Genomic DNA, 25,750 nt, shown 5'->3' with positions numbered 1-25,750 from the left:
AGAGATCACAAGTAGGCAGAGAGGCAGGCAAAGAGAAAAGGGGAAGCAGGCTCGATCCCAGGACCCTGAGATCATGACCTGAGCCAAAGGCAGAGGCTTTAACCCACTGAGCCACCCAGGTGCCCCAGGAGTCTTCAACTTTTTAGCTCCGACTGTGCACTCCTCCGTAGTAAATACTGCCTCCCAGGGAGGCCTCACAGAATTAAAGGAGATACCTTTGGAAATTCCTTCACCTTGCCAGTTTCACCACTTAAATTAGTATTAAATCTTTCTAGTCACTAGTAATGTAAGTGCCCTTTTATGAATACACACATGGAACCTTAAATATGGGATCTTAAAGGACAGAAGGATCAGGAAAACACCCTTCTTTCCCAAAAGTCCAAGAAAAAGGATATTTTATTAATTCTCATGGCTCCTGCCACTTTATTCACTCATCCTATGAATAGATTCTTAAAAGTAAAACTTCATTCATAATCATATTTGATAGTATAATGCTGACATGGATAAGGGTGTGAGCAAACTAGCAGTTTCTGACTGCCGGTGCCAAAATAAATTAGCTAAATCCTTTTAAAAACCACTTGGCAATATACATCAAAAGATTTTTAATTATTTTATTTTTTTTAAGATTTTATTTATTTATTTGACAGAGATCACAAGTAGGCAGAAAGGCAGGCAGAGAGGGGGGGAAGCAGGCTCCCCACCGAGCAAAGTGCCCAATGTGGGGCTTGATCCCAGGACCCTGGGATCATGACTGAGCTGAAGGCAGAGGCTTTAACCTACTGAGAGCTACCCAGGCACCCCAGATTTTTAATTATTTTAAAAGATTCATTTGAGGGACGCCTGGGTGGCTCAGTGGGTTAAAGCCTCTGCCTTCGGCTCAGGTCATGATCCCAGGGTCCTGGGATCGAGTCCCGCATCGGGCTCTCTGCTCAGCAGGGAGCCTGCTTCCTCCTCTCTCTCTGCCTGCCTCTCTGCCTCCTTGTGATTTCTATCAAACAAATAAATAAATCTTTAAAAAAAAAAAAAAGATTCATTTGAGAGTGAGGGCGCTCACATGGGTGGAGAGGCAAAGGGAGAGAGAACTCTAAGCTGACTAGCAGCTGAGTGCAGAGCCCACGGCAGGGCTCAAGGTGGGGCTTGATCTCATGACTCTGAGACCATGACCTTAGCCAAAACCAAGAATCTAACGCTCAAACAACTGAGCCACCCAGGTGACCCCTCATCAAGAAATTTTTTAAAGGTTCATATGCCTTGATTTGAAAACTTTTACTTCAGAAAATCTCTCTCATGACCAAGAGACACATGAAAAGATGCTCATCATCACTTATCATCAAGAAAATGCAAATCAAAACCGCAATGAGATACTAACTCACACCTGTCAGAACAGCTAAAATCAATAACACAAGAAACACCAGGTGCTGATGAGGATGTGGAGAAAAAGGAACCTTCAATGCACTGGGAATGCAAACTGGTGCAGCCACTGTGGAAACCAGCAGAGGTTCCTCAAGAACTTAAAAATACAACTACTTTATGATCCAGCAATGGCATTTCTGGGTATTTACACAAAAAACACAAAAACATTAATTCGAAGAGATACCTGCATCCCTATGTTTACAGCAGCATTATTTACACTAGCCAAGATACGGAAGCAGCGCAAGTGCCCACTGACTAATGAATGGATAAAGAACGGATAAAGATGCACACACGCACACAAACACAATGGAATATTATTCCACCACTAAAATCTTCATACTTGCAGTAACATGGATGGAGTTAGACAGTATAACGATAAGCGAAATCAGTCAGACAAAAACAAATTCCATATGATTTCACCCATATATGGAATCTAAGAAACAAACGGAATACGTGTGTGTGTGTATAAAGAGAAATATTAAGAAACACTCAACTACAGAGAACAAACAGAACAAACTGATGGCTACTAGAGGGAGGTGGGTGGGGGGATGGGTGACATAGGTGATGAGGATTAAGGAGGGCACTTACTATGACGAGCACTGGGTGTTGTATGGAAGTGTTGAAAATCACTATATTGTACACCTGAAACTAGTATTACACCATATGTTAACTAACTGGAATTTGAGTCTAAACTTAATTTCAAAAAAAAAGAAAATCCACCCTGAGTCTATATAAAAAGTTATATGTGAAGAGAAGACCACTATAGTGTTATAGGTAAAAAGCTAACTGTCCAACATAGGAAACTTAGCAAATAAGTTATAAGACATCAAATTACAGGATCTTAAGTGGCTATTAACAATGGTTTACAGGGGTGCCTGGGTGGCTCCGTGGATTAAGCCTCTGCCTTCGGCTCGGGTCATGATCTCAGGGTCCTGGGATCGAGCCCTGCATTGGGCTCTCTGCTCAGTAGGGAGCCTGTTTCCCCCTCTCCCTGCCTGCCTCTCTGCCTGCTTGTGATCTTTCTCTCTGACAAATAAACAAATAAAATCTTTTTTAAAAAAATGGCTTACAAAAGTAATGTAAAATGTTTAGAAATGTTTGTCTAAGCAGCAAAAGCATCATGTAATATTTTATACATGATATGATTTCCACATTAAAAGGCCCCTATGCTTAGAAAGAAATGACTCACGTACTATTACGTCAAAAGTGGATGTCAACTGGCATCAAAATTTCCCTCTGTATTTGCCAAATAGTCTCTCATGAGCATTTTATTTATTTAAAATGGAGAAAGTCCAAAATCCAAAATATTCAAAATTTAGAAGCCTACAAAAGAGACTAACAAATCCCTGCCCCCAACATAAACTGAATCACTCAGTTTTAAATGAGGAAAAAAAAAAAAATAAGCATTTAGAAGAAACACAACTCATGGGACACCTGGGTGGCTCAGTTAGTTAAGTGGCTGCCTTCGGCTCAGGTCATGATCCCACGGTCCTGGGATGGAGCCCCACATTGGGCTCCGTGCTCAGCGGGGAGCCTGCTTTTCCCTCTGCCTGCGTCTCTCCCTGCTTGTGCTGTCTCTCTCTCACTGACAAATAAATAAATAAAATCTTTAAGAAAAAAAAAAAGAAAAGAAAAGTAACACAACTCAGACCAGCCAGTCCCTCAGCTCCACAGAGGCATGCGCCCCAAAAGCTCTCCGCACCACAAGGTGACATCAGGAATCGCAGAGAGCCACTCTCACTTCTCCCAGCAAAAACCTGTCCACAGGGTGACTCAGCCATCCTGTGAGTCCACAGCACACACAGGGTGCTACTTTTTGAGAAGGGGGGGAATATAAATTTACCATAATCTGCGTATATTTACAGAAAAAAATTAGAAAGATAAACCAAAAGCTAATATAAATGGTCACCAAGAACAGACAGAAGGGAGAAGTGGAAGCAACAGTTCTGTGAATATACCTTGTTACATAATTTTGGCTGTTTTCATTTCAAAAAATCGTATCAATTAAAAAGATTCTTGGGACGCCTGGGTGGCTCAGTGGGTTAAGCCTCTGCTTTCGGCTCGGGTTGTGATCCCAGGGTCCTGGGATCGAGCCCCACATCGGGCTCTCTGCTCAGCAGGGAGCCTGCTTTCCCCTCTCTCTCTGCCTGCCTCTCTGCCTCCTTGTGATCTCTGTCTGTCAAATAAATAAATAAAATCTTAAAAAAAAAAAAAAAAAAAGATTTAAAAAAAGATTCTTGGGTGCCTGGGTGGCTCAGCTGGTTGAGCGACTGCCTTCAGCTCAGGTCATGATCCCGAAGTCCTGGGATCGAGTCCCACATCGGACTCCCAGCTCCATGGGGAGTCTGCTTCTCCCTCTGACATCCCCTCTCATGCTCTCTCAAATAAATAAATAAAATCTTAAAAAAAAAAAAAAAATTCTTAAACAGCAGAAAATGACCCAAAATGAACAGATGTGAAACTAACATCTGAGAGACTGAGAAAACAGAAACAATTATTTCAAGTGGCACTGGAACTATTGTGACTGTACATCCTCAGTGACATACATTCTAAACACAGAAATGCATGCACAGGTCTTAAATATCCATGTATTTCGGAGATGATAATCAAGTTCGTAGGCTAAAAAGGCATGATTCCAAAGATCTGCTTTAAAATATTACAGCAGAGGAAAAAAAAAATGAGTGCTGGTAAGTATAGTAATATTTTGATTTTGATACCCACAGAGTCAAAGTGATAAGTGTATGGGAAGTTACTGCACCATTCTCTATACTTCTGTATATGTTTGAACTTTTCCATAACAACAGTCTTTTTAAAGCCTTGATTGCTCCCTCTCTGTTTAAGGCCCAACTCCTAGGCTCAATGAGGCAGCCCGCTTTATCACCCCAGCAGCCATCCCCATCAGCACAGCACCTGGTCTCCCATCTTGGGGCCTCCACCCACAATGCCTGTTCCCTCCTCCCCCAACCCTGACTTCAACCCTCCAAATGCTACTTTTTTATTATTCTTTTTTAATGTGAGTATATTTGCTAGAATTGTGCTACATACAACTTGCCCATCTTCCCTGGAAGCTAATTTATTTGTAATCTAGTAATTTAGTTTCACTGATTCTTTCCTCGTCTATAGCTAGAGAATAAAAAAAAAAATTTTTAACTACATTTTTAACTCTGATTCAATGAAATGAATGATCTTATTTAATACACTATCTACAGAGCCTAGGAAATAAAGATTTAAAAATAAAGTAAGTTGTTCTTCCCTTCCCTAATCCTCTTCTCCTCCCCGGCCCTTGCATTTGATGCCTCTGTAGCTCTGCAGTGGCAGCATCCTTCAACCTAGTCTTTACCTGTTATAAAGCTACATATTTTGCCACTTACTACCTACCTCAATACTTTTGTTTCTCAGTGTACACAGAAGTTGGAAATGGGGGGAAGATGACTGCTGTTTGTGGGCTCCCTTAGAGACCTCAGCAATCTCTAGTTATCACTGTCACTGGCTACTGTCAGGCTTCCACAGGTCCTAAGTGCTGATGCAGTCATTCAACTCAGCTCATGTGTCCTTGCTTCAAAAATCCAAGTCAGGAAGTTTATGAGAGGTTCATGAACTGCCATGTTTTTCCTTATTCGAGCCCTTCTTAAAAATCTTCCTACACCTCCCAGCCTCAAGCTGTACTCCCAAAATGAGAACAGTGACTCACATGGCATCATTTCACAACAGGTGAAAATCTTTGGGACGATCTTTAAAAACGACTTCAGGGGCACCTGGGTGGCTCAGTGGGTTAAAGCCTCTGCCTTCGGCTCAGGTCATGGTCCCAGGGTCCTGGGATCGAGCCCCACATCGGGCTCCCTGCTCAGCCAGGAGCCTGCTTCCTCCTCTCTCTTTCTCTCTGCCTGCCTCTCTGCCTACTTGTAATCTGTCTGTCAAACAAATAAATAAAATTTAAAAAAAAAAAGACTTCAGATTTACACCCATCTCACAGCGCCAAGCTCATCCACTAGCGATCACTCCAGGAGACATTCTCTCAAGTAGGCAGGGACAGAGTGGACTCCACAAGCGCCTACCTGACTATAAGCAGGGATGTCTCTGAAAGGTCCATAATCCAGGAGGTCCTCGGAACGCGTGGGGTTCCCCAACTTGGTGTAGCTCTCTACATTTCGGGAAGCAAGCTTCACACGCATCGTCTGTGTCTTCGTTGGATAGGGAGAGTAGAAATAATGGTTCCCCTCAAACACGACAAACTGTTTCTCTGACTGGGTGATCTGGGTTGGATACGGCTGAAGCACGTGGGTATAGACTGTTTCCACGATGACTGAAACCTTGGCCCCAGGATCAAGAGCAACTGGGAGCTTGACTGTGAAGAATCTCCCACTAGAGGAAGAACGAGGCAAGAAAATTAAGAAATGAAGGGAAACAAAAACAGAAGTAGCAGCTCAAAGTCATGGCAACATTTTGTACCCAAGACAAATGCAGCTACCTTTAAGAGATCAACTTTAACCCATTAATTTAAGTCTTTTAAGACAAATGTCTGGGTATACATTTCACAGTTGTTTATAATAACAAGAATACAGTGGTGCTTGGGTGGCCCAGCTGGCTGAGTGTCAGACTCTTGGTTTCAGGTCAGGTCTTGATCTCAGGATAAGAGATCATAAGACAGAGCCCGCTGTCAGGCTCTGTGCTCAGCAGGGAGTCTGCTTGAGAGTCTCTCTTCCCCTCCCTCTGCCCTCCCCATCCCTGCTCACTGGCCCGAACTCACTCTCTCTATAGCAAATAAATCTTAAAAAAAAAAAAAAAGGAAAAGAAATATCAATTCTCATTGGAACTCAGAAGCAGCAGCTAATGAAGGCTTCTGACTGATGAAAGGCTAGGCAGTCAACACAGAGCTGACTATACTGGTGTCTAAGGAGCACATTTTTTTTTTCATGGATCAGAACATTGTCATGTTAGGGTTGCAGGATAAACGGCAAGTTTAATATTGCCATTAAGCTTTATACAGGCAGGTCAATAAATTTAACATTATCCCATTTATACACTTATGTAAAATTATGTATAAATGGGCATATGCGTAAGAAAACAATAGTTACTATGTAATATTCTCCGTTTTTAAAAATTCAGAACTAATGAGAAAAAAATTCTTTTAACTTTGCAAAACAAACGAAATCAAACAAAAACAAACTCTGCCAAGCAGGGAGACCTGCTTTCTGAATCATGTGGGAACCAAGAGCTGTAAGGCTCAAAGGTTTGCTGGTCAGGAATCAAATATTTTATTTCTTTTTATGACAAACTACAGCATAAGCTAATGCAGTCTTCCACAGCAAATAGGATTTTTTAACCTTGGCACTGTTCACATTCGTGAGTGGCTACTTGTGTGCTGGGAGAAGGGACCTGTCCTGGGAATTGCAGCATGTTCAGGAGCATCCCTGGCCTCAACCCACGAGATGCCAGCAGCACCCCTCAGCTGTCACTAAAAACGTCCAAATGTCCTGGATGGGGCAGGACACAACTGCTTCCTCCTCCAGTTTAGAAGCACCGAGAATAGGGGTGCCTGGGTGGCTCAGTCCTTAAGCGTCTGCCTTCGGCTCAGGTCATGATCCCAGGGTCCTAGGATCGAGCTTCGCATCAGGCTCCCTGCTCGACAGGAAGCCTGCTTCTCCCTCTCCTGTTCCCACTGCTTGTGTTCCCTCTCTCACTGTTTTTCTGTCAAATGAATAAATAAAATATTAAAAAAAAAAAATCACTGAGGCTAAAAACATTTCTTCCTCCCACATCACTCACTGAACAAATAGTTCAAAGCCTAATAAATACCAAGCAAAATACTGATAACTGCTGAAGCTGGGTGTTGAGATATATGGGGATTCTTTATTCGGTTCTTCCTGCTTTATGCATTTTGGAAAATATCCTTAACAAAGTGTTTTATAGTAACTAGTAAGTGCCAGGCCCCGTGCTAGGTGCTGAGGTTAAAGCAGAGAACAAGTCCAACCCCAGCCTTCAGAGAGCTCAGCCTTGCTCCCTCCAAGAAGTCTCACGTTCAATGCCCTGAAGGCTCAAGAGGAGATAAGAGGAGTCGAGTTGTCCTCTGTTAGGAAAGAGGATGGCAGCCAACAACAGATGGGAGGCGATCTACTGAGGCAAACAGCTTGCAGTTCTCACATACCATACTGGTTCTCCATCCACTGTTTGGGGATCCCTGTCCTCATGTATATTAGCAGACCTGACCTGGTATGGAAAGTAGCTACCTTCCTGTAAAACTGCCACCGTGAGGGGCAATTTTAGCATTAGTAATCAGAAAAGACGTAACTGGGTCCAGAATACATTACAGCCTGTTGCTTACTTACCACACACTATATTAATTGAAACAGCCTCTAGAACACCAGGTACTTCCTCAGCAACTCTCCTACCTTATGATTCCAACCAATAGGATAACCTATAACAAGAAGAGGCAGGGTATATAGATATTCTGACTATTTGGTTGCTTACCTTTTACCCTTAATTTTGGTTTCTCGTACTTCCAAATTGTTCTCTTCCTCATCTTCTCCCTTCACCTATAACAGGACAAAAGAGGCTATTCTTTTTATTATGTTTTTTAGCCTCTAAATTTGAGTCAACAGTTAACCAACTGCCTTAGAATAACCATAGTAAAGTATTCAAACTACAAGAACACTTTAAAGACAACTCTGGTAACAATTTTTTTCCATATGAAACATAAGAACATAGTCAAAGACTTATTTTTTATCTAAGTTGTACAGTAAACTCTATAAATACATATTTTCCTGAATGACCAAACACACAAATATAAATAGAAATTACACTTTACATTTCCCAATATGAAGGTGACATTTTTCATCTCCATTTACATTCAAACACACATTTGCATAGAAAATATATATTATTTACTACAGTAGTAAAAAAGTCTCACATGTGGCCAAAAATGGTTCTACTTGCATGCACGCTAACAGTGGGTAAGTCCAACAGCCACTGCTTGTCACACTCCCTCATGCTCATCCTTCACTGCAAAAGGAGGTGTAACCAGAAAAAGAATGTTAACTCCAGCAGTATCTCTGCTGAGAAAGAGCAGACACCCTGAATCATGAGACAGTGGAGCAGACTCTAAGGAAAACCTAATACACACTGTTGATCTCTTTGCCAGCCCAAACTCTAGTAGGGCTGAAGCACTTGTTCCCAAGAGGGCACAAAGAACTATAATGAGGAAGAAGCTGTTTTTATTTTAAAATGCCACAAAGTGGGTGCCTGGCTGGTTCAGTCATTGAAACATGTGACTCTTCTGCGGAAGTTTGAGCCCCACATTGGGCATAGAAAAGACTTAAAAATAAAATCCTTAAAAAGTGTTTAGGGGTACCTGGCTGGCTCAGTCAGTTAAGCATCCAAGCCTTGGTTTCTCTTGGTTTTGGCTCAGGTCATAATCTCAGGATCGTGGGACTGAGTCCCACCATTGGGCTCTGCACTCAGCAAGGAGTCTACTTGTCTCTCTCCCTCTACTCCCCACCCCCACTTGCACTCCCTCCCTCCCTATGTCTCTCTCTCTCTTAAATAAATAAAATTCCTTTTAAAAAAATTTTAGGGGTGCCTGGGTGGCTCGGTTGTTAAGCATCAGCCTTCGGCTCAGATCATGATCCCAGAACCCTGAGATCGAGCCCCACATTGGGCTCCCTGCTCCACGGGAAGCCTCCTTCCCCCTCTCCTACTCACACTGCTTGTGTTCCCTCTCTTGCTGTCTCTTCTGTCAAATAAATCAATAAAATCTCAAAAAGAATTTGTTTAGAGTCATTTGGGTGGCTCAGTGGGTTAAGCCTCTGCCTTCGCACAGGTCAGGATCTCAGGGTCCTGGGATCCAGCCCCGCATCAGGCTCTCTGTTCAGCAGGGAGCCTGCTGCCCCCTCTCTCTCTCTGCCTGCCTCTCTGGCTACTTGTGACCTGTCAAATAAATAAATAAAATCTCAAAAAAGAGAGAGAGAGAGAGAGAGAATTTTTTAATTTACTTCAAAGAGAGAGACAGTAAGAGAGGGAGCACAACAGCAGGGCGAGTGGGAAAAGCAGGGTTCCTGCCAAGCAGGGAGCCCGATGCGGGGTTTGATCCCAGGACCCTGGAATCATGACCTGAGCCAAGACAGACGCTTAACAACTGAGCCACCCAAGCACCCCTAAATAAAAATCTTACCAATAAAAAAAAGAAAATTTTTTTAAGACATCACCATTGTCCCTTCTAACCAGTTCCTAAAATTCTACATGGAAGGTTGAAGAGAAATCCATTGAAAAAACTTGGGACACCTGGGTGGCTCAGTGGGTTAGGGCCTCTGCCTTCGGCTTAGGTCATGATTTCAGGGTCCTGGGATCGAGCCCCGCATGGGGCTCTCTGCTCAGCGGGGAGCCTGCTTTCCTTTCTCTCTCTCTGCCTGCCTCTCAGCCTACTTGTGTTCTCTGTCAAATGAATAAATTAAAAAAAAAATCTAAAAAAAAAAAACAAAAAAACTTCTAGCAACCTTATCAAGGCCTCCTATCAAGGTCTCCAAGTCAATTGTTGACTTGGACACACCCTCTTTGCTAAGTCTAACATCCAGTTACAATTCCCATTGAGACAGGGGTGTGAAGGAGTACATATATCCATTTATAGTGGGGCTATAAAATTAACAAATGATTTTGAACAAATCTGGTGATGTGGCTACAGGTCTTACAGCCCAACACAACCATACCTCAGAGCCACCTACACCAGAAGACACAATGGGGTCAGTGAAAGAGCACACAGTCTGAAACTAACCTAAGTCCCGATTCACTCATCGCTCTAAGAGCTAACATGGGGTTTACACAACTTAACTCCTCGACTGCACTCCTCACCTGCAGTAAGTCTATACCTCAAAGGGCCAACATGAGTGTTAAAGAGAATGTACTTAAAACACCTACCACAACACTCTACACACAGTAGATTGTGAATGGGACCTGTCTGCAGTAATCTGCCTTTCTCCAGTATGATGGCAAATAGCTTCTGCAGGTGTCTTGTTAAACTGTGGCAACTTCAATACATCATACTAGTTTTTTGTTGTTTTTCTTTTTTTAAGATTTTATTTATTTAACATAGAGAGGGACAGAGAGAGCACAAGCAAGGGGAACAGCAGACAGAAGGAGAGAGAGAGGCAGGCTCTCTGCTTGACCTGGACTCTGGGATCATGACCTGAGCCAAAGGCAGGTGCTTAACCAACTAAGTCACCCAGGTGCCTCACAGAACTAGTTTTTATAAAAGAATGGAATTTAACATCAAGACAATCAAAGGAGGCAGCACACATTTAAATAAAGTTGTTTAAGATTTTATTTATTTATCTGACAGAAATCACAAGTAGGCAGAGAGGCAGGCAGAGAAAGAGAGGAGGAAGCAGGCTCCCTCTGGAGCAGAGAGCCCAATGTGGGGCTCAATCCCAGGCAGAGGCTTTAACCCACTGAGCCACCCAGGCACCCCTCAAATGAAGTTTGATCCATCTTTTAACAAACCTATGAATAAAACTGTGCATTCCATCACAGACAAGGCACAAAAAGGAAGAGGAATCCTTTCAGAAGTATGAATCCCTATAAACCCAGCTTTATAGCTCCAGATTCAGTCAAAGAGCAAGATGTACTTAGAAGAAATAGGACACTGTAATGACTATTCTCCTCTCAACAAATAATTGGGTAATCACTTAATGAACATTACTTAATGAAAATAGTAATAAAAAGCAAACCTATGAATATGTAGACCAACATTTTCTTTCCTTGAGATGTAAAAGCATTCACTGAAATGCTGGGGAAGTACATAAAGCAAACTTCCAAGCCATAGTGCAAGAATGAGAACCGGTAGGGGGAAGGGAGTGATTCCGGCCTGACCTTTCTGTGCAGCTGAAGAGAGTAGTTTTATTACCGACATGACTTCTTTAAGGAGAGGAACAAAATTTTAAAAGCGTCATTAGCAACGGTTTCAAATTACAAACTGGAAAATACACAACGTTACATTTCTGATTTTACTGGAAGACGGCTAGAAAGAAGCACCAAGTATGGGCCAGACACTGAATTAAGGGAATGTAGATACTCATTTGGGCTCATTTCTTCGTCCTCCGGTTGGGCTCCTGCATCAAGTCGTGGGAAATCAAAGTTCGGTGCACCCCTACGCCCCGCTAGGCCCTTCGCAGAGGCGGCCACTCCGCTGTTCTCCTCGGGCAGGGCGGGCAACGGGGGATCCTCCGCGCGAGGACCGCGCGGGTACTGCCCGCCCGCCCGCCCAGAAGGGGTCCCTTCGGGGGAGCCGGGGGCCGCGATCGGACTGCGGCCCACGTGGGCGGCGGCCTGGCTCCAGCAGGCTTACGCTGACGTGTCCGCCAAGGCGGCCGGGCCGGCGTGCGCCGACCCCCGCCGCTCGCCCGCACTCACCTGCACGCCGAGGTGCGCCAGCCGGGCCTCGAGCTCGGGCTCCAGGGCCAGGAGGAAGGAGACTGCGCGGGACGTGGAGCCGCCGCCCGGGTGCGCCAGGACCACCTCGGCCGTCACCTTGGCCAGGTGGCTGCTGAGGTCCACCGTGCGCTTCACGTCCTCGTTGACCAGCAGCGGTGCCTCCGGGGAGGCGCTGCTCGGCGCCGGGCTCCAGGCCCCGAGCATTAAGAGCAGAAGCAGGCGGACGGTGGGCGCCTCCATGACCGGGACGAGTTGAGCCGCAAGCCGCGCCGAGCGCTGCCGCCGCCCCGCCTCCGGCCACTGTGCAGGCGCTCATTGGGCCCGGGCTGGCGCCACAAGATGGCGGCGCCTACAGAGGAAGGACCCCAATCTCCAGGGCAACGGGCTGCCCGCCGGGCGCCCGACTATACGCTCTACCCTTGCCAATAGGCTCACCTGAGGGTAGCAATGGCTTTCTATTACTTGAGACCCTAAAATATACTTCAAACCGAGAAAATAAAAGCCTAGGCAAAAGTTTAAGCAAAGAAAGCCTATCTGCACAGTCTCAAAGTATCTCTCCTAAAATATTTAGTAATTAGAAAAAAAGAAATAATAAGTTTACCCTGGAGAATCCTAGCAACCACTACCTTAACCAAACGATTAAGGTTAAGTTCACCAATTATAAGACAGAACGACATCGTGTACCCACTGATCTGATACACCCAGAAGTCCACCTCACTTCTGTGGTATTGTCACAAAATTGCTAAAAATGCACAGTATAACGTCAACGCAACCACAAGAAACATCAGACAAACCAGAGGCACCTTGACTTCACCGTGAGAACTGTTTCAGACTTCTGTCCTCCAGAACTGTAGAGATAATAAATTTGTATCGTTTTAAGCCACTAAGTTTGTGGTAAATTGTTACAGCAGCAATAAGAAACTATTACAGGCCGCCTGGGTGGCTCAGTGGGTTAAGCCTCTGCCTACAGCTCAGGTCATGATCTCAGAGTCCTAGCATCGAGGCCCCAATCTGGCTCTCTGCTCAGCAGGGGGCCTGCTTACACACACACACACACACACACATCCCCGCCTGCCTCTCTGCCTACTTGTGTTCTCCCTCTCTCTATCAAATAAATAAATAAAACTTATATTTAAAAAAAAAAAAGAAACTGGGGCGCCTGGGTGGCTCAGTGGGTTAAGCCGCTGCCTTCGGCTCAGGTCATGATCTCAGGGTCCTGGGATCGAGTCCCGCATCCGGCTCTCTGCTCAGCAGGGAGCCTGCTTCCTTCTCTCTCTCTCTCTGCCTGCCTCTCAGTGTACTTGTAATTTCTCTCTGTCAAATAAATAAATAAAAATCTTAAAAAAAAAAAAAGAAACTATTACAGAAGGTAATCTCTCTGAGGACAGGAAGTTGATTGTTCAGCCCAGAATCCCAAGGTATCAACAAACACTGATTGAATGAATACATGGGCTTTTCATTATAAATATTACTATACCTGTTTTATAGATGATTAAACTCAAATAGCAAATCCAGTAAATATCCGGTGGTTTAGAAACCTGGACGGACTCTGAGTTGGAGCTCTTTCTACTACCCCCACACCCTTGAATAAATTCCCAGACTCATATAGACATTAGGAGACATTAGAGAACAATCTAAACCTTACTTCAGAGACATGATATACAGGTCCAGAGAGGGTATCTTATCCAAAGTCACACCTATCAAAGAGCAGATCTCAAACTAGGAAGTTGATCTTGTTACACCCCATCAAAATGGCATAATGGATAGGGTTAAACATTTTAACACAGTCATTATTAAAATACAATACAGGGAAGTTGATTTGGCAGCTGTCTGTTGCAAATCTAGGGGGACCCACGAGGTTCCAAATGATGAACCAATTTGATTGTTTTCCACCAAGTGACAATAGAACAACGATATCCCTGGATCATCCTGGAATTTCAGAACTCCCATTTTCCCTGGTTAAGTTCTGCCTTGATCACAGTTTCTTTTTCCCTCCCTCTCTCTCATTCCTCTTACCAAAAACCACTTAGTGAACTTAGAGCAGATCCTCTAGCCCCAGTCAAGGCTTCAGGGACTGAAGCCCAGCTGACAGCTCACTCAAGTGGCTACTGGCAGGAGGTGTTGGGAAGAGACAGCAACCAAAACAGAAGCCAGAGGGTCTTCTGCAATTGTGCTAATGCACAATGAGCAAACGTTTTAGAATTTTTAAAAGTACGAGAGCTTTATTCAAGCCCAAGTTAGGATAGCTGCCCAGGAAACATGCTCTTCACAGAAAGAAAATGTCCCAGAGAATGAACAGTTTTCATAGGGTTATATACTTTTTTGATCTCATAAACGATCAAAAGATTATAGATTAGCATAGAGGCAAGAATCACAAGTTTTAACATCAAGGAATGCAGGGAGTTGGAGCACTGATCCATATATTAAGGACCAGATGGTTTTCCTTTAGGCTACTCAGGTACACAATGTATGCTTGGTGGGACATAAATCAGGCCTTTGGTTTAAACGAAATTTATATAGTCATGCTGACTTAGAAAGAAATCTAAGATGGCTTCCCTTATATATCAGGCCTTTAGAGAGTTTTTTTTTCTCTCATCAAATGAAATCTCAGAAATGACATACCATGATTTCTGCCATATTCTGTTGGTGGCAGCCCAACCCCAGTACACTGTTGAGTACCAGGAGGCAGAGATAGTTGGGGACCATTTTGGAGGTGGGCGACTGCAAAGAGTATACAGTGGAGGGACACCTGGGTGGCTCAGTGGGTTAAGCCTCTGCCTTAGCCTCAGGTCATGATCACAGGGTCCTGGAATCAAGTCCCGCATCAGGCTCTCTGTTCAGCAGGAATCCTGCTTCCCCTCTCTCTCTCTGCCTGCCTCTCTGACTACTTGTGATCTCTCTCTTTGTCAAATAAATAAATAAAATCTTTAAAAAAAAAAGAGTATACAGTGGCAAGTCAGTCTTCATCTACTGTTCTCTAAAAATCTAGTCACACTCCCAGGAGGCAACTACTCCTCCCATTTCTTTGGTCTCCTTGCAAAGACAGTCACAAAAGGAGAGTATGAACTGCATCTGTCCCCTAACAATGTCAATACTGAGTGAACAGTATTTTTTTAAATTTTAGGAAATACTGCCCCCAAATTAAGGAGTTGATCCCATTTACAATAGCACCCAAAACCATAGATACCTAGGAATAAACCTAACCAAAGAGGCAAAGAATCTGTACTCAGAAAACTACAAAGAACTCATGAAATTGAGTAAGAAATTAAGGAAGACACAAAGAAATGGAAAAATGTTCTATGCTCACAGATCAGAAGAACAAATATTGTGAAAATGTCTATGCTACATAAAGCAATCTACATACTTAATGCAATCCCTATCAAAATACCATCAATTTTTTTTTGAAGAAATGGAACAAATAATCCTAAATTTTATATGGAACCAGAAAAGACCCTGAATAGCCAAAGGAATGTTGAAAAAGAAAAACAAAGTTGGCAGCATCACAACTGCAGACTTCAAGCTCTGTTACAAAGCTGTAATCATCAAGACAGTATGGTACTGACACAAAAACAGACACATAGATTCATGGAACAGAATAGAGAGCCCAGAAATGGACCTTCAACTCTATGGTCAACTGATCTTTGACAAAGCAGGAAAGAATGTCCAGTGGAAAAAAGACAGTCTCTTCAACAAATGGTGCTGGGAAAATGGGACAGCCACATGCAGAAGAATGAAACTGGACCATTTCCTTACACCACATGCAAAAATAGACTCCAAATAGATGAAAGACCTCGATGTGAGACAGGAATCCATCAAAATCCTAGAAGAGAACATAGACAGCAACCCCTTTGACCTCAGCTGCAGCAACTTCTTTCTAGAAATATCACCAAAAGCAAGGGAAGCAAGGGCAAAAATGAACTATTGGGACTTCATCAAGATCAAAAGCTTTTGCACAGCAAAGGAAACAGTCAACAAAACCAAAAGACAACTGACAGAATGGGAGAAGATATTTGCAAATGACATATCAGATAAAGGGCTAGTATCCAAAATCAATAAAGAACTCATCAAACTCAACACCCAAGGAACAAATAATACAATGAAGAAATGGGCAGAAGACATGAACAGACATTTCTGCAAAGAAGACATCTGAATGCACAATAGACACATGAAAAAGTGTTCAACATCACTTGGAATCAGGGAAATACAAATAAAAACCACAGTGAGATACCACCCCACACCAGTTAGAATGGCTAAAATTAATGAGTCAGGAAATGACAGATGCTGGCAAGGATGCAGAGAAAGGGGAACCCTCCTACACTGTTGGTGGGAATGTAAGCTGGTGCAGCCATTCTGGAAAAACAGTATGGAGGTTCCTCAAAAAGTTGAAAATAGAGCTACCCTATGACCCAGAAATCACACTATTTTCCCTAAAGATACAAATGTAGTTATCTGAAGAGGCACGTACACCCAAATGTTTATAGCAGCAATGTCCACAATAGCCAAACTATGGAAAGAGCCTAGATGTTCATCAACAGATGAATGGATAAAGGTGTGGTATATATATACAATGGAATACTATGCAGCCATCAAAAAACCCTGAAATCTTGCCATTTGCAACGACATGGATGGAACTAGAGGATATTATACTGAGTGAAATAGGTCAATCAGAGAAAGACAATTATCATATGATCTCTCTGATATAAAGACTTTGAGAGACAGGGTGGAGGGTTGGGGGGTAGGGAAGGGAAAAACTAAAACAAGATGTGATCGGGAAGGAGACAAACTATCAGAGACTCTTAATCTCACGAAACAAACTGAGGGTTGCTGGGAGGTGGGAGGGTAGGGTTAAGATGGCTGGGTTATGGACATTGGGGAGGGTATTTGCTACGGTGAATGCTGTGAAATGTGTAAGCCTGATGATTCACAGGCCTCTACCCCTGGAGCAAATAATACATTATATATTAATTTAAAAAAGAGGGGTGCCTGGGTGGCTCAGTGGGTTAAGCCTCTGCCTTCGGCTCAGGTCATGATCTCAGGTCCCGGGATCGAGCTCTGCATTGGGCTCTCTGCTCAGCAAGGAGCCTGCTTCTCCACCCATCCTCTGCCTACTTGTGATCTCTGTCAATAAATAAATATAATCTTTAAAAAATGTTTAAAAAGGAAAGAAAGAAAATACTGCCCCCAAAATGCTCTGTAAACATTGAGGCCACTGACATTCTCTTCACTCATTCATTCATTCATTCACTCCCTCAAGAAGCATTTGTTGAGCTTTGGGTTCCATTGCCACCCAACCCATCTGAATGTAGCAGAGAACATAGTGTTGTTTAGGAAGAATAAGGGAAGTTGGGTAGATAATGAGCAGTCTGTGCCACATAACTCTGCAATTCTTTTAAGGAATTTTCTTTAGTTCCAGTTGGGAAATAGTCAAAGTGCACTAAACACCACTGGTGTCAGGGAGGGAACAAGACCCAGTGTTAGACCAGGCTCTCTCTACCAAAAACTTGAATCTTTAATGCAGCAACTACACCTGATACCTGCTGAAATAATTCTTCTCCACCGGCCATCCTGAAGAGTTGGCTTCAACCTTTCTCTAGTCCCAAACTTCTCCATGTTGGCTGCTTCTGCTCCTCCATTAACTTTTTACCATCCAGAGGAGAAGGGAGCTGGAAATAGAAATAAAGATGTGAGGGGCACCTGGGTGGCTCAGTGGGTTAAAGCCTCTGCCTTTGGCTCAGGTCATGATGCCAGAGTCCTGGGATGGAGCCCCGCATCCGGCTCTCTGCTCAGCAGGGAGCCTGCTTCCCCCTCTCTCTCTACCTGCCTCTCTGACTACTTGTGATCTCTGTCAAATAAATAAATAAAATCTTTAAAAAAGAAAGAAAGAAATAAAGAAAGATGGATATACAAATAAATATGTTTATATAACTTGCATACCTGTGTTTGTGGCCTGTACATCGAAATTTTGATGGCTTTACCCATTCTATTCCTTCTAACTAAAAGCCCCAAACTCTTTCACTGTTCCCTTTGCTTACTTCTGGAAGTAGGTTTCAAATCATCTGAGAGGGGCACCTCAGCGGCTCATTTGGTAAAGCCTTTGCCTTTGCCTAAGGTCACAATCTCAGAACCTTGAGATGGGGCAACATGGGGTTCCTCGCTCAGTGGGGAGTCTGCTTGTCTCTGAGCCCCTTCCCTCTGCTAGTGCACTCTCTCTTTCTCTCTCTCTCTCACTCAAATAAATAAAATCTTTAAAAATAAATAAAATCAAATAATCTGAGAACAATTCATGAATCTTTCCTATGCACACACACAATTAATCCCTCTTACCTCTGTGTCCCCTAGTAGGTGGTCTGTATACCTGCCTTTCTTTAAAGGAAAAGGAAACACCAAGCTGTAATTCATCCTTCCACATGAAGACTCCCAGAGTGCCTGGGGTGTTGCAGATGCTCAGTAAAAAAGTACAGAAAAGTGTTTCCATTCAGTCAAGTGACTCTGAGAAATACCACTCTGCACATTAGCAGAATGGTGAACTTTCCCTAGTATTCCCCTGTTTTGGAAAGACAGAACTGTCCAGATATCATAGAAAACAAAATCCAACACTGAACATATCATACCCACAGAAGAATGTACAAAACAATTCCTTTCTTTAGACCCCAAATTCCTGTTGTCATTTGTATTAGTCAAAACTCTTTTAGTAGCAAGAGATAGAAACCCACTCAAACTGAGCACAGCATAGTAGTATGCAGTACAGACTGCTGTTAAAAAATTATCAAACAATGAGTTAAAAAAGAAGAATGTTTATTTCTCATGTAATAATCTTATGGAACCCAGGAACACAGCTTCCTTCAATAAGATTACTCACCCATCCTTACCACATGGCTTCCATTTCATGAACCAAGATGGTTGCCCCTGCCTCCTCCCAGTATCTACATTCTACCTAAGGGGAAGAGAAGAGGGGGAGGAGGAGAACATGTTCCTTTCCATAGTCTGAAAACTATGGCCCGCAGGCCAACCACCTGTTTCTGTAAATGAAGTTTTACTGGAACACAGTCACACCCATTCATTCACATATGATTTATGACCACTTTCACACTACAAAGCAAGGTTGTGTAGTTGCAGCAGAGACTGGATGACCCACAGGGCCTAAACCACTTACCATGGGGATAGTCACAAAAAATGATGCCCACTCGCATTCTATTATTATACAGAGGGTCACACAAGGAAAAGCTGGGTGAAGGTGAGAGGGGCAAATGAGCAGTCCTGCAGACAGTCTAAGATCAGACAGGGACACTTTCTACTATTTTCCCAACTCTCTGCAAATCCCAAACTCAAATTAAAAATGAAAGATTTTTTGGGGCACCTGGCTGGCTCAGTTAGAAGAACATGTGACTCCTGATCTCAGGGTTATGAGTTTGAGACCCACATTGGGTATAGAGATTACTTAAAAATAAAATCTTAGGGGTGCCTGGGTGGTTCAGTGGGTTAAAGCCTCTGCCTTCGGCTTGGGTCATGGTCTCAGGGTCTTGGGATTAAGCCCCACATCGGGCTCTCTGTTTGGCGGAGAGCCTGCTTCCCCTGCCCCCCACACCTGCCTCTCTGCCTACTTGTGATCTCTGTCTGTCAAATAAATAAATAAAGTCTTAAAAAAAAAAAGAAAAGAAAATCTTAAAACAAACAAATAAATAAAAGATTTTTCAAAAGATGTTATTAAATGAAACACAGAGTTGGAGGTCACTGGGACACATAAAACAGACAGAGGATCTATACCCAAAATATATATAAAAATACAAATTAATGAGAAAAAGACAACACTGTAGAAAAACAAACAGAAGAATTTCACCAGGCACTTCCAGAAGAATTATTCAGATGGCCATAAGGATGAAAAGCATGCAATATAAGTAATAATTAGGGAAATGCATATTAAAACCACAAGAAGATGCCACTATACACTAACCAATTGGCAAAATTTTCAATCTTACAATAACAACTGTTGGTGAATATGTGGATCAAGGGGAACTCTCATTTCCTGCTATCATTTGGTATAACCACTTAAGAATAACAGTTTGGGGCATCTGGGTGGCTCAGTGGGTTAAAGCCTCTACCTTTGGCTTGGGTCATGATCCCGGGGTCCTGGGATCGAGCCCCTCATTGAGCTCTCTGTTCGGCAGGGGGTCTTCTTCCCCCTCTCTCTCTGCCTGCCTCTCTGCCTACTTGTGATCTGTCTATCAAATTAATAAATAAAATCTTAAAAAAAAAAAGAATAACAGTTTGGGGGCACCTGGGTGGCTCAGTTGGTTAAGCAACTGCCTTCAGCTCAGTTCATGATCCCGGAGTACCAGGATGAAGTCCTGCATCGGGCTCCCAGCTCCACAGGGAGTACATCGGGCTCCCAACTCCATGGGGAGTCTGCTTCTCCTCTCTCATGCTCTCTCTCACTGTCTCTCTCTCTCAAATAAATAAATAAAATCTTAAAAAAAAAAAAAAGAATGACAGTTTGGTATCATCTACTAAAGATATGCATACCAAATGGTCTAGCAATTCCACTTCCAGATATATATGCTAGAGAAATGTGAGCACATGTGCCCCAGATACATAGACAAAAATATTCATAGAGCTTTGTTCATAATGACAAAAATTGAAAACATCCTATGTGGTCATCTATCAAGAGGTGAAAAGTAAAGTATTTGCAAGTAAAGTATTTGCAAATACTACATGGATGAAACAACATCAGGAGGAATGGCAAAGTAAGGACCGTTAAAATCCGTCTCCTTCATAAATACAATGAGGACTCTGGAAAAAATAGTCAAAATCAATGTTTTGAAATTGAGGAATGAGTTGTCCCATCTTCTTGGAATCTAGAAGGCCACCTACACATGTAGGGTCTTATAAAAACACCTAAGGAGACTCTAAGCTCTCACTTCTGGCTGCTCATGAGGCTTTGTGGAAACAGTAAGTGAAGGATAAGGGGAACTTACAAACTGCCTTCATGAGCACTGAAGGTGCGCCTGACATGCACACAGAGCCTCTCCACAAAGGTTGGAGATATAATCATTCCATGTATTTAATGAAATCTCTATTTAATCATTAGCTAACCAGTATGCTAACTGATCAGAAACTTCACTGGCCACGGGTCACCTAGGTGGCTCAGTCACTGGGTATCTGCCTTCCAGTCAGGTCATGATCCCTGGGTCCTGGGATTGAGTCCTGCATCAGGCTCCCTGCTGGGCGGGAAGCCTGCTTCTCCCCCTCCCACTCCCCTTGCTTGTGTTCTCTCTCCTGCTGTGTCTCTCTCTTCAAATAAATAAGATCTTTTAAAAGAGAGAGAGAGACTCTCTGCCTGCCTCTCTGCCTACTTGTGATCTCTGTCTCTGCCGCTATATATAAATAAAATCTTTTAAAAGAGAGAGAGAAAGAAACTTCACTGGCCACACATGACAAAAAACACAGACTTCACAGATTTAATTCATGAAAGTCACCAAACAAACTGCAACTACAACAACAAACAGCAAAAACAAGTCCTGGGAGGAAGGGATCTGAACTCCAGAGTTGTCACATTAGATTTCTTCAAATGTCCAGTTTTCCAGAAACATTATGAGGTTATGAGGCAGGCAAAGAAATAAGAAAGTATGATCCGTACATGGGGGCATAATAAAGAGAAACTGTAGCTAAGGGAATCAAACATTTGACTTACTAGACATAGACTGTGAATCAGTTATTTTCAATATATTGAAAAAACGAAAGCAAAGTATTAGAACAGGACAAATTCAAAGCAATCCACACCTAAACACATCATATTCAAGCAGACAAAAGGTAAACACAAAAAGAGAATCTTGAAAGCAGCAAGAGAGAGATGACCTACCATGTACAAGGACTCCTTGATAAGCTAAACAGCAGACTTCTCATCAGAAACCATGGAGGCCAGGAAGCAGTGGGACGCCCTCAAAAGGCTAAAAAGAAAAACACTGTCAACCAGAAATTCATATGAACAAAATAGCCTTCAAAAATGAAAACCATGGGTGTAGGACTGACTCCCAGCATGACATGAGGAGCTCCACTGACCTCTGTGGTAAAACTGGTGAAGACTATAAAAACACAACTATTTAAAGCCTCTGGAAATGGCCACAAAGGCAAAGGACAAATGAAAAAAATACCTACTCAACAAAATCTATGAAAACTCAGTAAGGAAAGCAAGAGTCTGAGGTAGTTGAACCAAGACTGCTACCTCCCACCGCCATTAGCAAGGCAGAGACCCAACACCAAGCCACTGCAGCCAGCCAAGAACAAAGGGCACCCTCTCCATCCAGCTCCCAGTCAGAGGGTTTTCCTTCAGGAGAGGTAGGGCAGCATTTCTCAGTTTGCACATGGTACCTGGTATTCAGTTAAGACCTGGAGGGGGCATTACTATTTTCCTCACAGAAATAAGAAAGGATTATAAAGGAATAGTATAACTATTTCTATACAAACAAAATATATAACCTAGATAAAATAAATAAATTCCTGGAAAAGACACAAATTACTAAAACTGACTCAAGATGACATAGACAATCCAGGGAATCCAGGAGTGCTTCAGTGGTTCAGTTGATTGAGCCTCCAACTTTTGGTATAGTCTCAGGTCATAATATCAGGGTCATGAGATGGAGCCCCACAACAGGCTCTGCACTGGGTCCACACGGAGGCCGATTAAGATTCTCACCCTTCCTCTTCTCCTCCCCTCAATGGTGCACACATGCTTGCTCGCTCTCTCTAAAATAAATAAAAACTTTTTTTAAAAAAGGTGAAATAGACAATCTGAATAGACCTATATAAGTTTTTAAGTTGTGACTTGAAAAACTACCCATAATGAAAAGCCCAGGGGAGAAGACTTCACTGGTGAATTCTACCAAACACTAAAGAAGAATTAATACTGATTTTTCACAAACTCATCTCAAAAATGGAAGAGGAAGGAACACGTTGCAACCCATTTTATGAAGCCAGGGTTACCCTAACAACAAAACTAGACAAATACATCACAAGAGAAGAAAACTACAGACCACTATATTTTATGAATATGGCTGAAAGTGTTCTCTGCAACATATTAGCAAACAAAGGCAACCAACCTTTGCCTTTTTATACACCATGATCAAATGGGCTTTTTGCTAATAATAAAAGTTTGGCATGGAGCACTATATCAAAAAAAATGTACATAAAAAAATGATGTACTGTGTGGTGACTAACATATAAAAAATAAAAATAAGAACATAAGAAGCAAAAATAAATAAATGCTGATAACCTTAAGAAAATGAAAGTTTGGTTTAATATCTAAAAATCAAAGTATGAAATGATAGAATAAAAATGAGAGAGGGGCACCTGGGTGGCTCAGTGGGTTAAGCCTCTTCCTTCGGCTCAGGTCATGAGCTCAGGGTCCTGGGATGGAGCCCCACATCGGGCTCTCTGCTCATCAGGGAGCCTGCTTCCCCCTCTCTCTCTGCCTACTTGTGACCGCTCTCTATCTCTCAAAAAAATAAATAAAATATTAAAAATTTCACCTGGAGACCATGCCATTCTCCATCACCACCACAATCAAGGTAATGCCCTCCAACTCATTCAGTGCCACTTTGCAGAATAGCCCATTCTCCTTGGTTGGTATCCTGACTGCCAACTACATGTTTCTTTTAAGAAGCCAGAGCCTGATGATCATCTCCTTCTTGCTCATGACCAGTGCCTCTCCAACGGCATAGCAGCAGCAGACGGTGACTTCAGCTACTTCTTCACGGCCTATGTGGTCATCCTATTGACCATCTTATTTCCTGGTCCTGTCCAGGCTAGATTTCTGCCACTACCACAAGCAGGTGGACCAGAGCAGCAAGTGGATCACACATAGGTAGAGAAGATGAGATATTCAGCCCTCAGCCTACAGCTCACCTCCAAGATCCCTCTGCTCATTCTCAGAAACATCACAGTCCTTGTTCCCATCCATCTGCTTTGCCATCCTTGGTACAGATGAGGTGTCCCCAACCAGGTCCACCAAGGCTAAGCCCAGTGTTGAGGGCACCTGCACTAAAGATAATTATTTTATTCCTGTGTCTTATTCCTTGACTTTTTTTCTTAAGATTTTATTTATTTATTTGAGAGAAACAGAGATAGCAACAGAGATAGTGAGAGAGAGCATGAGTGGGGAGGAGAGGGAGATGCAGGCTCCCTCCCGAGCAGAGAAGCTGACTTCAGGTTCAAGTCTAGGACCCTGAGATCATGACCTGAGCCTCCTATATGCCCCCTATTCCTTGACTTTTCACATCTCTGACGGACTGGGCCACAACCTCATGACTATGTGCAACTGGCCAGGGAGGGCCAGCTTTCACGGGCCTTGCTGTGTATGCACATTGTGTATGCACAATGTGTATGCACATTGTGATGCACACCTACCTGGGACCTTCCAGCACACAGGGTAAAAGAGCACAGGGGGCAGTTTCTGGGATGTTGGCAACTTTCTCTTTCTTTTTTTTTTTTTTCAAAATAATGTTTTTATTATATAAAAATGTAAAAATCCAGCAAAACCAGAAATACCGGATATATTTTCCTGGGCTTTCACATTTGTTGATTTTTATTCGCAATCTCTTTTTCAGCACAATTTACAACCTCAACCCCATTTGCAGTTTGATTATACAAGTGCTAAGTGGCAGAAAGGTCTAGAATAAATACATCAAAAAAAGAGGCCAAGCCGTGAAACTAAGTTGCATGCAACAGGTCTCTATGAGGGTGGGGGAAAGTGTCTAGGAAATAAAATGGAGTAAGACAAAGCAATTGGAAGGTTTTAGCTAAAGTTCTTTCAATCATCTTTGTCTTTTGCTCCATGTTTAAGGATGCGCGTGAATTCGATATAATAGAAATTTCCCTTTTTGTCGATAGGCGCTTCTCTGTACAGCTCATCCACCTCCTCGTCTGTAAACCGATCTCCCATGGTTGTCAGCAGCTCTCTCAGGTAATCTTCGTGGATGGTGCCAGTTGCTTCTTCATCAAAGCATGGAAAAGCGTTTCTGAGGACATCTTCTGGATCTGTGCCATTTAACTTCTCACCAAACATCTTGAGGAACATGGTAAAATTTATGGGCCCTAGAGCCTCATTCATCATGGCCTCAAGGTATGCATCAGTTGGATTCTTCCCTAGAGAAGTAAGCATATCATGCAAATCCTCCTTGTCAATGAAACCATCTCTGTTCTGATCAATCATGTTGAAGGCCTCTTTGAACTCTTGAATCTGTGACTGGTCAAACATGGCGAATACATTGGATGTTGCACGCTGGGGGCGCTTCTTGGTGGTCTTGGTCTTTGCCTTTTTGCTCGACATGGTGGCTGTTTAATTCACCGCCAGACACGAGAACCCGGGCTGCGACGAGGTGCGACAGCGACGATGGCTGGGCTGCGGCGTGACAGTGGCGGCCAACTTTCTCTTTCTTAACTTAGGTAGCGGTCACATAGACATTCATCTTACAGTAATTTACTAAATTGGACATTTATGTTTTATGCACTTTTTATATATGATTCACAGTAAGAAAAATTTTTTGCATTAAAAAAAGTCTGCATGATGTACGCATGATGCATTCATCACTGTATGGGCATGGCACACCTTACCCATACAAACTTCAGGTCTACCTGTGCATGGACTACTTACGATATGCACTACATTAACACTGGTTTGTTGAAGCTGCAATAGAAGAGTATTCTGTTATTTGCAGCCACATACATCATAATTATATGTGATCAATATGACCTTGGCATTCATTGTGTAACAACACTGCTTTATTCTTTTTAAGAGCTGCATAGGAGCACCTGGGTGGCCCAGTCAGTTAAGTATAAGATTATTGATTTTGGCTCAAGTCATGACCTGAGGGTCATGAGATTGAGCCACACATCAGGCTCCGCGTGCTCAGTGGAGAGTCTGCTT

The 25,750-nt window shown here is 42.9% G+C and overlaps 2 protein-coding genes across 3 annotated transcripts in view; both read right to left on the bottom strand.

Moving 5' to 3' along the window:
• The window catches only part of RPN1 (ribophorin I), a 28,038-nt gene extending 15,878 nt beyond the window's left edge, over positions 1 to 12,160 (bottom strand). The window contains exons 1-3 of one of the 2 annotated variants that reach the window (XM_032335753.1): positions 11,812 to 12,160; positions 7,882 to 7,946; positions 5,469 to 5,775 (exon numbers count right to left, since the gene is read on the bottom strand). In XM_032335753.1, coding sequence (XP_032191644.1) covers positions 5,469 to 5,775; positions 7,882 to 7,946; positions 11,812 to 12,072 — 633 coding nt within the window. In that variant the 5' untranslated portion in view covers positions 12,073 to 12,160. The remainder of the gene's footprint in view (positions 1 to 5,468; positions 5,776 to 7,881; positions 7,947 to 11,811) is intronic. The other variant, XM_032335672.1, reaches the window with a different exon arrangement.
• Positions 12,161 to 24,314: 12,154 nt separating this feature from the next.
• On the bottom strand, positions 24,315 to 25,240 carry LOC116586032 (myosin regulatory light chain 12B-like). The gene has a single exon (XM_032335557.1). It carries the CDS (start codon positions 25,151 to 25,153, stop codon positions 24,635 to 24,637), a length of 519 nt encoding a protein of 172 aa, XP_032191448.1. The 5' UTR covers positions 25,154 to 25,240; the 3' UTR covers positions 24,315 to 24,634.
• Between the last annotated feature and the right edge of the window lie 510 nt (positions 25,241 to 25,750).

This window comes from Mustela erminea, chromosome 1, assembly GCF_009829155.1.
Source record: "Mustela erminea isolate mMusErm1 chromosome 1, mMusErm1.Pri, whole genome shotgun sequence".
NCBI lineage: Eukaryota > Metazoa > Chordata > Mammalia > Carnivora > Mustelidae > Mustela > Mustela erminea.
This window is presented reverse-complemented; position numbering and strand designations above follow the sequence as displayed.

Bases quoted from the DNA above. Each gene is read 5' to 3' on its own strand.
- LOC116586032 (XM_032335557.1), bottom strand. From the start codon at position 25,153: ATGTCGAGCAAAAAGGCAAAGACCAAGACCACCAAGAAGCGCCCCCAG.